General features: G+C 41.5%; 1 protein-coding gene across 3 annotated transcripts in view; it reads left to right on the plus strand.

Annotated features, from left to right (window-relative positions):
- LOC136053936 (sodium channel protein type 5 subunit alpha-like) overlaps positions 1 to 14,076 on the plus strand; it is a 562,080-nt gene that overhangs the window by 116,290 nt on the left and 431,714 nt on the right. For all 3 annotated transcript variants that reach the window (XM_065744930.1, XM_065744928.1, XM_065744929.1), the window contains one exon: positions 1,218 to 1,574. In XM_065744930.1, the coding sequence (XP_065601002.1) occupies positions 1,218 to 1,574 (357 nt within the window). The remainder of the gene's footprint in view (positions 1 to 1,217; positions 1,575 to 14,076) is intronic.

Raw genomic sequence — 14,076 nt, forward strand, 5'->3', positions numbered from 1 at the left:
GGTACTTGAGGCACACTTGAAATGTTTGAGATGCAATTTGTAATATAAATCTGCATTTTTATACCTGTACACCTGTTAGCACAACCAGCAGATAAATGATGGCCCCCAAAAATGCAAGAGCTAGTAACATGTCTTTTTGGAAGTTCTTATTCCTAAATTATATTATAAACATGTCACCATTCTTTTAAATGTTGTCAAAAGAGAATGTCTTTGAATTATTCACAGAGTGATTTTTTTTTTTCTGGAGCTGATCAGCATAACACAGCATCTGTCTTTCACGGAACTCCTTAGCTGTCAGTTCCTTTGTTATGCATGGGATAGTGGCATTCGATTAATGAGAGACTGTCGGCATATTGGAACAGAAAAGTCGTTTCCTTGCCAGCCTGACATTTGTGTTGCACTTCATGTACCAGGATGTCCATGCTAATCATTCTGGCCATGATATGGCTTCAGTACTTGAAAGACCAGGAAAATAAGCCCTTATGGTTACATTTAGAGGAAGGTTTTTTTATTATTATTATTTTTTTCCCTTTCTAAAATTCTCCTTGCTGCTCAAAAATGCGAATTTTTCACTGCTGGTGCTGGGTCCTGTGGATCTCCTGTCAGGTTCTGAGCAATGCGTCTTCAGTGAGTTGAAATTAAACCTTCAGCTGAAAACGCAGCACGAGGACTAGGAACCATTTACATCCTTAGAACAGGTCTTTGGTGGGACGTGGGCCATGCCCAGCCTGTGTGATCCTTAGCCACAGAGGTGGTTTTATCACCCTGGGAGCAGCTACCAGCAGCAGGCTGAATCTTGTGCTGAAACACAGAGGAAATGCTTCTCCCATTGCAGGATTGAACCCTAAACCCTTCCCCTCCACGCTCCACAGGTGCTTGTCAGGCTGTTTAATTTGAGGAGGAAAATTAACATAAAGACAAATATTGAGACACGAGACTTCCTCCTTCCATTCTCCCCAGCGATATCAGGGAACCGAGCCTCTCAAAGCACATCTGTCTAATAAGGCAGAGCACAGCCCCTGAACTCTTCATTCTCACCCAGGAAGCACAAGTGATATTTTATTAATAGATGTAGTGAGGTTCACAGGAAGTGTGGCTAAAATCCCCTCGTACTGTGGCCTTTAACGTGTTCCACACCGTACTCACTTTAATAATTCATCAGCTGAAATGTCTGTTGCTTCTGTGAGCTGACGTTGTTGTCTGTGTTTTGTTCACAGCTGCGGGTCTTCAAATTGGCCAAGTCGTGGCCGACCTTAAATACGCTCATTAAAATCATCGGTAATTCCGTGGGCGCCCTCGGGAACCTCACCCTCGTGCTGGCAATCATCGTCTTTATTTTTGCCGTGGTAGGAATGCAGCTTTTTGGGAAAAGCTACCTGGACAACGTTAAGAAGATAAGCACAACTGGCAATTTGCCACGGTGGCACATGAATGATTTCTTCCATTCGTTCCTCATCATCTTCCGAATCCTGTGCGGGGAATGGATCGAGACCATGTGGGACTGCATGGAAGTAGCTGGGCAGCCCCTGTGCCTTCTCGTCTTCTTGTTGGTCATGGTGATAGGAAACCTGGTGGTGAGTTGTCCAGATGGTTTTTTCTTCCTTTCTTGCTGGATGTGTGGAAACGGATGTCGTTTTATCCAGAAAGTGCAAAACTTGTGTTGCTTCGAGGCTTCTGTTGAACCAAGGTCTCACCCAGAGACGTTTGTTCAAATCCCAAGTCCAGAAGGAGTGTTAGTGCATTGCTAATTGGGAATGGAGGCTTAATGTTTTTGCATAAGGACAACTGGTGTTTTAGAGGAAAAGAAGTCACAGAGGCTCGTTACAATGATTTTATTCCTTAAGGCATCGGGGGGACCTAAGAGGTTCAAATCTCTTTTTGGGAGTGAGTATCACCTTAACTGTCACTGTAATGGAAGATATTTTTATTTCTGTTCATTTTTGGTCCAAAACAGGTGAGCCTTACAGCTAGCACAGTGTCTTTGAGAGGAGTTTCAAATGTGTTTAGCTGGCGTGTTCTAGGAAGCTGCAGGTTATGTTTACAGTTAAGTCACTTGCTCATTGCTTTTTTAATAGAGCATCCCATAAGCTTGGCTTACATAAGCTCTGAACCTATTAAGGCTGAATTGTATTTCCCTGCTGACATCTTACGGAGCGCTTTGCTGGCTTGCACTCATTGTGGAAATGTTTTACCCGTTCAGCTTACAGAGCATCTTTGACATTGTGGCTCTAATGGGCTTACTGTTTATGTAGTGAGTTGTTTAATAGTGGGTGCAGCCATTAAAATGTTGGGCTTTGCTATGGACTGCTGCTAGTGGTTGTTTTGCTTCTCTGTTGCTGAGAAAGGCAACTTCTCGAAGAAGCTTATGAAAGAAATAAGCATAATTTTTGTGTTTACATTAATTTAGATTTTAATAATTCGATTTCCACTGAAAATATTGATTTCAAGAGAAAGCTACATTTTATAGATGTTTGTATAAATCAAAAGATTAAGCTATGATTACTCAGAAAATGGGAGGATTTCTTTTTGCCTTAACTTTAACTTTCTACCATGTTTTTCTTTGAACTTTCTGTCATTAGATGATCTGGGTCAAGTTATGACTTTCTATCCATTTTTTAGGGGAGTTAAACCTAAATTCAGAAATTTAAGTTCTTCCCACTGTTAGGCAGTGGATTCTGTGTTTGTGTTGAAATCTGAAAATAATACCTGGGAAATTCTGTGGAAAAATGGTAGCATTTGAAATATTAATGGATTACTCGGTGAATTTGCAACATCTTATTCCATTAGGTATTAAAACTCATAAGATTGCATAGGGATTGTTATATATAAAATCCAACTCAGAGGAGATTGTATGAACAGTATCTGCATATATTTAAACTTCCATGCTTGGAAAAGACTGTTCCAGATGTACCACCAGGTACTGAAGACTTCTGTCAGCATGAGTACTCTGAAGTTACTGGTCAGACACAAAAAAAGTGCCAGCTTCATGCTCTTCAGCCATGAGTTCTGTACACACGTAGCAAAGACTGGTGAATAGGAGTGTTTATTGCATGTAGAGCCCTCAGGATGAAAAAAATAAGAAAATGATCCGTAGGTGTGATAGCGTGATAGTGCCAGGCAAATGGGGAAGGAACAACAGGTTCTTAATCATGAGGCTCATTCCATGCCAAGCACATGGAGATTTTGTGATGTTAATTAGCAGGTAGAAAGAAGATTCTTTCCTCCCACAACATTAGCAGAAGTCTTGGGTTTTTCAGTGAGAGTGAATTGAATTCACAAAGTCACTCATTTGCTGAAGAGCATCAGACAAAAGCTCAGCTGGCCAAAAAGCACTGATAACTCTTTAAAATAAGAAGACAAGCTCTGGCCTCAGACTGGGGTGGGAATATTTACAAGCACTATGATTCTGTGATATGCTCAGTGCTATGGTCTTATCTGCAGGTCTTATCGAGCCTTACTAACATAAAATCAAAGGAATGGTGGAAGAAAAGCATGGAAAATTAGTAAGTGCCCTGGGCAACTTCATGTTATAGAGCATTCAAGCTGCTGAAAGGAATTTTAGTAATTCTTATGTCTTTGGTTGGTATTCATATATCCTGAAAGTGTCTTGCACTGTGCAGTGCCACGTGAAACTATGTGCGCTGCTGGTCAGCTGATATTTGAGTCATCCTTAAAGAACTGAACCTTACAGCATAGTTGGGAAATGACGTGCTGTGTGACTGCATTCTGCACAACAATACTGTGCTGCTATCATCTGACAGCTTTTTTAGAGTCATGGAAGCTACTTTGGAAGGGAAAGCTGAACCAGAGGAATGATAAAATAGGCTCTCCCTCATGTATAAGGACTGCTGAAATTGCTAACTGAATAATTGTGATTACAGTTAAGACTTAATGTATTTCCTGTGTACATTTGTGTTCCTGAGTTTAATAAGGAAAATAACTGAGACAGGAGTTATTAAAAAGGGAGAGGGGAGTTGGGGTAACGAGGCAGTCCTTGCTGCCCTGCTCTGCTGGGTCAGCCAGTGTCAGAGCTGAGGGTGACAGTAGCCCCTTCTCAGGGGACAGCTGCCTACAGTGGGGACTGCTGCTGCACTAATGACATGCATGAATAAAGTTGACACTCCAATCACAGAAGGAACAACCTTCCAACCTCTTTGCGTGAGTCTGACGTGTGCTGGCCAAGCCACCCCTTCATTCTTGTCCCCGCTGCATGGATCGACATTCCTACCAGCTTCTTCCAGCATGGTACAAAGTAAAGTCTATACTTGTAGTCATAAGCATGCCAGGATGTTTGGTCTGCCACAGCAGAAGATGGACAGATTTTTACTGGGATGAAAGTTGAAATAAAAGGTTTAAATACTCTTTATCATTGGTCATAGGCATTGTCCAATAGCAGTGTTGTTCACCAAGAAAAATACTGACATATTTTTCTGAGAACACAAAGATAGAAAGCATCACAAATTTCTGGGGTCCTGGAGGAAGATTTGCCTAACTGCCATCCCTGAATTAATGTATGATTCATGAAATTATGAAACGCTAAGTGTAAAGTCACACATTCCACTCTGTTTAAGTATTTATGTTTCTATAGAATCACTAAGGTTGGAAAAGATCACTAAGATCCAACCATCAACCCATCATCACCATGCCCACTAACCATGTCTCTCAGTGCCACATCTACCCTTTTAAGTAGCTTATCAACAGAAAACCTTTGAGAGGATGTAAAGACATACCTATCAGTCACTGTGAGCATCCACATCTAAGATAACTACACAGATCTGTCTTTGCAGTCAGATCTGGTCAGTGGAGTCCATGAAGTCATAAAATATCTCACCCAAAGATAAGTCTAAGCTGTCAGAATAAGTAGACCTCAAAAATGCTTATTTCTGTCCCACTAACTTGGCTGTAGACATCCGTGTGTATTTATCACTGGTTAATTGAGCCAACAAGATACTGGACCCATTAGAGAGCTAAATTAGATTCTGGTATGTATTTGGAAAGGTAATTACAGAGGAGAGAGGAGAGTATCAATGCTGTTGTTCTATCAATGCAGTACTGGATGTGCACTGTATTCCTTTGGTGACTGACAGTCAAGTGAGATAAAGCCAAACTGGGAAAACAAAGAAATATTAATTTGATGAGGGGAACACAGAAGTAGGTAGGGTAGGAGAACTGTGTAGATAACAAGAAAGAGCTCCCATCCCAATACAGAGGAGGATAAATCACCCATAGGTGCCCTTAAAAAAGGAGGCCTCAGACTATCAATGGAGTGAGGTAGTCTAGAAAGACTTCTGCAAGATAACTAGCCCCAAACCAGCAGCCTGTGAGATGGAAATTAATTTCTGAAGGAAGCAATTCAACAGCCCATGTCAGTAGGGTTCTTGACTTGGTGTCCTGAGAGGACCTTCCAGTCCTATTTTCCCATGGTAATTTGAGTGCTTGTCAGCAGAGTTGCTCAGCATGATTTGGATGAGATTTGAAGTGGCTTGCTTTAGTTAAGCCCAATAGAAATTTGTCTTTAAAAAAATGCAATGCCCCGGAGCCTGTCCTTTTATACCACTCTCACGTCTTTGGAAGCCTTGGTGGAATCTTTTCTGTTTTGACATGGCCTATGACTGTGATACGCAGAAAAACAGAAATGTCACATTCTTGGAAAATAGAAGTTTTTCCTTCCCTGCATTCTTTTACCAAAGTCAGTATGGGATGGTTCCTTGAAGAGGTATTCTAAGAAGGCGCTGCTAAACATCCATCGGATTAAAATCTGTAGATTCTTAAACTGAGCAGATGCCACAATATCTCAGCAGGTCTTTTCATTCTTTAATATCTGAAGTCTGCTGATAAAATGGCATATCACCAAAGCAGTTCTGACAGAGTGGTCTCTGCAGTCTCAGGTCCCTGCAGCAAGGCAAGAGAGTATGAAACCAAGGTACAGGGAATGCAAACAAATGGTAATTTCTTAGTATTATGACTTCGGCGTGTCCTTCCACAACAGACTCCCTTCCTACCACTGAGGAGTTGTCCTGAGCAACACCACTTTAACCTGGAAGGGAACAAATATCCTATAATGAGAAGGCTGAGAGGGAAGAAAGGCCAGTTAGCATGGATCCTGCCCTGATAGATGTGCAAGAGGTACACTGGGGTTGGGATGTTTTGAGTAGGGAAGAGAAATGACTAAAGGTATGGGTGATGCTTAGCCAGTGAGAATTGCTTGGTAATTTCTTGTTCCAAATCACCTTTGTAAGTAGCAGTCCCCAAGAACCACAGGGAGGGTCTGGGTGCTGTGTTGTAGCTATCTAATACTATGTAGTTATAGTCCTACATTTAGGCAAAATCATTTTCTGGATGTGCCTGCAAGTTTGTGTCTACCCAGATTGTTTTTATTCCTATTACTTTATTTATTTAATGTTAGAGATGGTGTAACAGCATGTGATAAATAATTCTGATTAATTAGCTTTGCTTCGTCTTTGCTTTGATAGGTTTGTTGCCTTTGGTTTTGTGATTTTGCAGTCAAATAAGCAGAACAAAAACTAAAGAAGAAAGGCAGCTGTGGTGTGTAGTGTATAAATGTGTTAAGATAAGGCTGCTAGCTGGGTAGTGTAGTCTTCATCGTGGGAGCTTTGTTTCTATATGAAGCTGTTTTTAGAGACCGTTGCGGAGAATTATCATTTCAGCACCAACATCTCTAAATGAGGAACATAAAATGCGATGCATGTGACCACTGCTTAGGCAGACTATAAGCCCACCCCACAGGAATCCTTCATCCTACCATACAGATGTACCTGGATGTTCAGTCAAGAGACAGCCTCAACTGGGAGGCTTTGGTCAGCACAGGGTATGATGAAGCTTAATAATACAGAGCAAGTCCATCATTCTCAGTTGTACTCAGCACGAGAAAATGTTTCTGGGCACATTTGATTTATTAGTGTAGGAGTAGCCATAAAGTCCTGTCTCATCCAATACTGATATATCTCCATCACAGTAGATGATCAGCAGATCACAGCCAGACTTGAAAGAGGTTTATGGTAATGTGTCAGATTTTCTCTTTAAGTGAAATGGATATAGAGAACTACCACTATCTCTGGTGGTAAAATCGCAAGTAATAGCAAAATAACTAGGCATCTAACAGGCCAGAGAAAAAGTGGACAGCAATTTTGCATTTTAAGAGCTCAGACAGCTGAAATGTACTAGGATGGTCAAAGAAGGTCTTTGGATGAGTTCTGTATTTCTACCTGAAATGAGGGAACTGTTGTTGAGGGAAGCTTCATCAAGACTCTGGCCTTTTTAGGAGGCATGAAGCATTACACGAGGGGTTTCAAGACCATTGAGGTTTTCTCAGGGTGATTATGCTTGCTTTGCCCCAAAGGAATGAGGCCTCATTCATTAAAATTTCTTGTGTCAGTAAATGAATGAAAATGGAGCATTGATGACCTGTGATAGCACATTTCCAGTTATCTCCTTATTTTCTTTTCAGATTTTACACAAATCACATTTTCAGCAATTTTTACTGTCTCTCTCCAGAGAAATGTACAACTCAAGAGTTGCAGCCACACTTACTGCCCTGAATCAAGTAATTATTTTTCTGTTTAATGACAAACATGCTCTTATTCATGGGGGCCACTGAAGACTTGTACTCTGTGAATAAAGATTACTCTCCTTAGAGGGAAATGTAGATATATTCTGGTCGTACAGCTGATGATTAATATGAATGAACAGGAATTGTAGAATACTGTGCGCCTTCTAATTGCAAATACCAGGTTACATCTGCCTGTTGGATATTAAGGCAAGCTTGGGAAGAGTATGTTACAAGTTAAAGTTACAACATTTTTTTTTTTAACATTCAAACCACTGCAACTGAGCTGATATTCTCATTGAGACATTTGGCCCATCAGTTTTTCTTCCTACAAAAGGGAAGGAAGAGGGGATAATATGTATTTACCCAGGGTACAGTATTTTGTAGGCAAATGTGCATCTGCAGGTAATCAAATAGAAGTTCAGGTTTTCCTGCTGGAGATATAGTGAAGGTCCAGAAGGAGTTTGAGGCCCAAGGGAATGTTAGCACGAAGTGGAAGTGTCATTTGAGTCAGTCTTACCAGCTTGGACACTGATTTAAGTGAGGTGAATTTTCCTCCTCAAGTCACGTGCAGCTGTGTGGAAGAGCAGCCTGGAATGCATGAATAAGCACCTTTCAGGACCCAGGAAAATAGAGTCAAAACAACTGTCGGCATATTACCATCCTTTTTGCTTCCACTGATGTATGCTTATGGTACACTTAGTGTGATACCGGAGAATCCAGACCACAAAGGAAAGCAGCCAAACCACAGCACCTTCCCAGCTTCTCCCTTCATATTTTTCATGCCAGCTACTGACATAGTCTGTGAGTCCCTGGGCAGTTTCTGCTGTTTGTATAGTCCATTATCCATCCTTGCTTGAACACTGTCCAGGAAGCAGAGCAGTCAGGTGGCTGATGCTTTTGAGCAAGCATCTGGCTGTATCTACTCAAGTATTTAAAAGGCATGAAAGGCCCATCAGGAACAGATGGCATCATGTGAAGAATCAAAATGATAAATCCTGACACCAACCATCAATCAGTCCAGTTGCCTCTGATGGCTTCTAGCAGAGATGGAAAGCCTGCATCTGTCTGTAGATTAGTTTAGAGTTAAAGACAAACCTTTTGTCTAAGTCTCAAGGATTTTTAAGTGGTGTGATTTATCAGTGCCCACAGAAACATTTTTTGCGTGTGTTATTGGACATATATCATAGAATCACAGAATTGCTGAGGTTGGAAAAGACCTCCAAGATCATCCAGTCCAACCGTCCACCTCTCACCAATAGTTCCCCAGTAAATCATGTTCCTCAGTACAACATCTAAGTGTTTCTTGAACACCTCCAGGGGAGGTGACTCCACCACCTTCCTGGGCAGCACATTCTAGCACCTAACAACTCTTCAAGAGAATGAATTTTTCCTAACATCCAATCTCAGTCTCCCCTGGAGAACCTTGAGGCCATTCCCTCTAGTCCTAAATATAATCATTAAGGTTGGAAAGACCACTGTGATTATCTTGTTCAACAATCAGCCACTCTCATGTGGAGCACTAGAGGACAGTGCTGAAAAAACTGGGGAAATTAAACTCAGGATATTCTTGTTGGACTGTCAAAAACTGCTGGGTTTCTAAGACACCATTCTATGGCAGATTAAGTAATGCCCACTCCAGGCTGGGAGGTATAATAATGCTTTGTTCATGAGAGGTGAGGGAAATGCACCTGGGAACAGATGGGAGGAAAAACTACTTTCCAAATGTTCTGCTAAAAAGTAATCTGCTTCCTGATGTCACTACAGATTTATGAGTTTGTGCATCCTGCCATAGACTCAGTTGTTTATTCTGAAGAGCTGAATCTTGGCACTTGGTGACTAAATCTGAGCAAGCCTCTCGTATTAGGGGACAAGCATGTTCAGTTCCTTTTTTAAAGGTACCATTTGGTGTCCATGCTGAGTAAGTACTAAAATCTGCCAACTTTTTCCTTGAGTCATCCATGCATAGAAAGGTAGATATTTTTAAGTATAAATATCTAAAATCCTAAAAAAAAATTACTATACATCTTCTACTTTAGATACAGTTCAAAGGAGCCTGAAAACAAAAACTGGACCAGGGCTCTCTTCTCATCTATGAAGCAAGGAATTCCCCAGAAAAATAACACATACCAAATTTATTGGTGTCTTATGACAAGTATTGGCCTGTTTGTGAAGATGACACTAGTGACATGTCTGTGGAGATATAGATTAGTCTGGTGATTGAAGAGGACCTGAATTTTGAAATATATTTGTATATATATGTATATCTCACAGGCTTCAGTAGGATAAAATACAGCCTGTTTTTGTACTGTCTGTGCTTGACTAATTACATAAGTAGAGTTTTGTCAGTGTTTAAGTTCTCACTAATAGCAGAGTAGTTATTAAAAACCTAGAAGACAGTGAGTCAAATCTAGTTGGACAAGAGTGTGCAAAGGTAGGTACAGCCCAATCTGTCTCTTTTTATTAATGTCACTGTTGTCTGTATGTCTTTGAAAGGGTAATGACAACAGAGTTCTTTCTTGTATGCACTGAGGCAAGGGAAAGATTTTAATGTTAAAATAGACCAAGTGGTACAAATTTAATACATTATTAATTACTCATCACACCTTATGCTTCTGCTAAAATAGTCAGTTCAAAACATTGATTATTTCTCCCCACCAGTGAGCTGTTGATTCTAACAGCTGCCTCTAGAAATAGCTTGTTAGAAGTGATATCTGAAACAACCATGTTGTCATGACAGGCTTACTCTTCTTAGGAAGTATATGGTATTTAAAAGGGACTGGGATTGATCTTTTCCATGTACGGTCTATTTCGTCAGTTAGTACTTGCATGGCAAGTGGATCATTGTCCTATCTTCTCTGGAAATGAGTACATGCTAATTGATTTTAAGGTTTTTACTCAAGTATACTGTTAAAAATATTGATATTTTCCATTCTGAATTTTTGTGGAGATGAAAAACACCCTTATATTTGTCTATAGGGATGGAGGCATCTCCACTTGTAGCAGCTGCTGAGCTGAAGTCATCCTCATGCTACAGACTCCTTCATATGGCTGTTTCTTCCAGGAGGGCATCCAAGTCCCTTCTCCTCTCCTGTAACCTCATATCCCATGTTTAGCTGTGATGCCTTCCCATTTCTGGGAGTTCAGTAAGGACTAAATGCCTGCTGATGACTCTTACGTTTGTAAACCAGGCAGGTGGCTGCATCTATAAACTGGCCAGGGCATGAACTCAAACATGGAAGCGTCCCTCCTCTGTCTTGGTTAGCACATTCCTTGCCTCCTGTCCCAGCTGGTGCTTAGGCATTCCTGGGGCAGCCATGGTGGGCAGAAGCACAGAGCAGTTCTGCCTCAGGCAGATGGGGCCAGGAGGTGGCTGCTTCCCTCAGGGCTGCAGAACAGGTCTTGACTTGTCTTTATTTACTACAGCAGATGCCATTTTTAGCTCCCCAAACAGGCTGGCTGTCTAGCTCTCATTCCTCTCTTCTCTCAGCAGACTGGCAGTGAGCAGAAACTCTTAAAAGTGCTCTTATGGTCAACTCACACCGTTGGGTTTCTCATTGCTTTCCAGTTTTATGTCCATCTTGCATTCAAAAAAGCTTTTGAGCAGCCTCAGTGGCTGAGATTTCAGCCAGGCGCACAGAATGCAATTAATAAATAAAATCACTTTCAAATTTCTACATCAGCAAAATACTTTTTGTATTTCCTGACATAAGAAGAAGCTTGTTGAAGATGAGGTCATCGTGTCTGGAAAGAACAGTTTGCTTTGATTGTGTGGTGGAACACAGACTTGATTTGAAGAGTGCAGGCAGCCAGTCCTCCACAAAGTGCTTTATGTTTTTGGGGTTGATTTTTTTTTTTTTTTAAATTCTTCTCTGCAAAGCACAGCTTAGAGCTAGCTTTATCCTTTAGAGATCCTCCCTGGGAAGAAAGGACATGCAATGCCTTCCCTTCCTTACAAAAGATCGAGGATCCTCATTCCCCAGGGCTTTAACAGGAACTGAGAAATGCAGGGGATGCTGCAGACCAAGGCCACTGCTGGCAGGCAAGAGGAGATGATGGCAGAGCAAATGTAGGGTGGTCCTCTTTTTGCTTATGTAACTGGCACCACCAACCTCCCCTGCCCTCTGCTTTGAAGCTAGGAGATTCCAGAATGCCTAATTACTAATAACAATCTCTAATATCTAATTACTAATAAAAACCCTCCTGGTCAGATCCTCCTTATACCCCAAAATTCACTAAATCACAGCATCACAGAATTTCTGGGGTTGGAAAGGACCTTCGGAGATTATCCACTCCGACTGCTGAAGCAGTTCCTTCCAGTAGATTGCACAGGAAAGTGTCCAGGCGAGTTTTGGATATCTCCAGAAAGAAGACATCATTTTCACACTTCACTTCCTAGGAAAGTGCAATATCACGATTATAATGTCAAGCCTGAGAAACAGTCTAGAAAATAATATTCTAAAGGAAACTGCTCCCCTCCTTGATTAAAGAAAAAAAAACAGTAATTATTATTTCTTGCCTCTCTGATTTAATTTCCTAGTCCCTGGGTCTACGCTCGTATCACTTTTACTTTGGTGTAACATATTGGCTTCAGGGAAGTCATTCCTTAATGTAGCCATTATCAATGGATTTTTCTTTTGTCTTTTATTTTGCTGCCATCTCTGCTTTTCTCCTTTTGGTTCTCCATGACTTACCATTCCCCAGATGTATTCTGCCATGTTTGAATGGGAATATCCTTTAGGTTGAACTCCAATCTTCCAATGCAGAACATTTTTGCTTGTACTTAAAATCACAGAATCATAGAATCCGTAGAGTTGAAAGGGACATTTAAAGGCCTTCTAGTCCAACTCCCCTGCAATGAACAGAGACACCAGAGCTAGATCAGGTTGCCCAGGGCCTGATCCAGCCTTGCCTTGAAAGTCCCCAGGGACAGGGCATCAACACATCTCTGGGCAACCTGTGCCAGTGCCTCACCACCTTCACTGTAAAAGACGTTTTCCTTAGATCTAACCTAAATCTACCTTCTTTAAGCTTGAAAGCATTTCCCCCAGCACAAAATTAGCTGTAGTCTCTTGATGTGTGATCATTAAACTTTCTCTGACTTCCTTAAGGCTTTTGGAGTGTGTTGAGCCTTTAATGCCTTGGCCACAGTTCACAGAATGGTAGATCCACAGAATATCCTCATCTGGGAGGGGACCCATAAGGATCATCAAGCTTAACACCAGTTGTTCTGGGGGAAGTTTGCGACTGGGCTATTTGATGGCCCTTTTTGTCTGTCTAGACTGGTTTGAAAAGTCCTCAGCAACTCTGGAGGAGCTTTTACTATACTGGTGAACTAGTGCTGGTTTGGTTTTTGATGAAACACCTGTGGAAAAATGTTGTTTTATGCTGTGGCTTCAGGAGCGGATGAGAAGTTACCTGTTTTCACTCAACATGACCAAAATCGAACTTGGAGGCAAATATTTTCAGATTAGGGAGCACTTGGTTTCCAGAGATTTGTCTTCTGAGATTTATAGGGGCTTACCTTCAAAAAAAACCACTGGAAGTCCACCAGCAAAGACAGTCTCTAAATTTTTTTGATTAGCACCTGGAGTGATATGGTTTGGTGCAGTTTTATACCCACATCAGTGGTTAGCAGATAAAAAAAGATGTGTCAACATAGGAAATTGTTCCTCCCTGCTCAGAATCCCACTCTGAGGAGCATTTCCATCTTGAGGGTCACTAGGTCTGGATGGCAGACATGGTGGCCTTGGCCTGGTGCTGCTCTCAGATGTACCTGTGTCATGGCTGACATACCCTTGTGTCTACGTCTTCACATCTACACTGAAAACAGGGAGGGATTAATGGCAGTTTAAGATGACCTCAAAAAACTTTTATGTGACACAAAGGTGCTGCGGAGTGTAATTAATGGGCCTAATCTACCCTTCCATTACTCAAGCAGATTTATTCCCATGTAAAGTGTTGAGAGCAGCACTGAGGAATCTGACCAATTAATTATACATATCTCTTCAAGCCTTAAGAGGAATAGGGTGGCCGTTCTCTCCACCCATGCAAACAGCATTGAACATGGGTGAGCACAGCTGCCATCCAGCATTGCTGCTCTGCCTCATACCACTTAAAGGCAATCAGGCATAAAAGGGGCCACTGGTACTGCAGGGAATTGTAATGTCAATATCCCAAATAGAAGATAGTCAGCAAAATTCATATTCGCCTGACTGTAAACAACACCAAAATGGTGATGAGCTGGGGAAAGCCATTCATCTCACCTGATTTCTAAAGTCTGCCATGCAGGTAGCTTTACCCATTCGGTCTTCATATTTTACTCATAGTCAGTGGGGAGTAAAGGCACTTCTACTCCATTTCATCTCACCTGTGCAGGCATCAGTTTTACAGTGAGACACGTTGAGCACAGGGTTGTTTAATCAGATGGTCTGGATGTAGCTTGCCTGTAAGCCTTTGACAGGTACGTGTGACTACCAGCTGTAAGTGTCCCTGTTCTTTGCTGGGTA

Source organism: Cyrtonyx montezumae, unplaced genomic scaffold (assembly GCF_038088225.1).
Source record: "Cyrtonyx montezumae isolate F1298 unplaced genomic scaffold, pur_monq_1.0 scaffold_32, whole genome shotgun sequence".
In the NCBI taxonomy this organism is placed as follows: domain Eukaryota; kingdom Metazoa; phylum Chordata; class Aves; order Galliformes; family Odontophoridae; genus Cyrtonyx; species Cyrtonyx montezumae.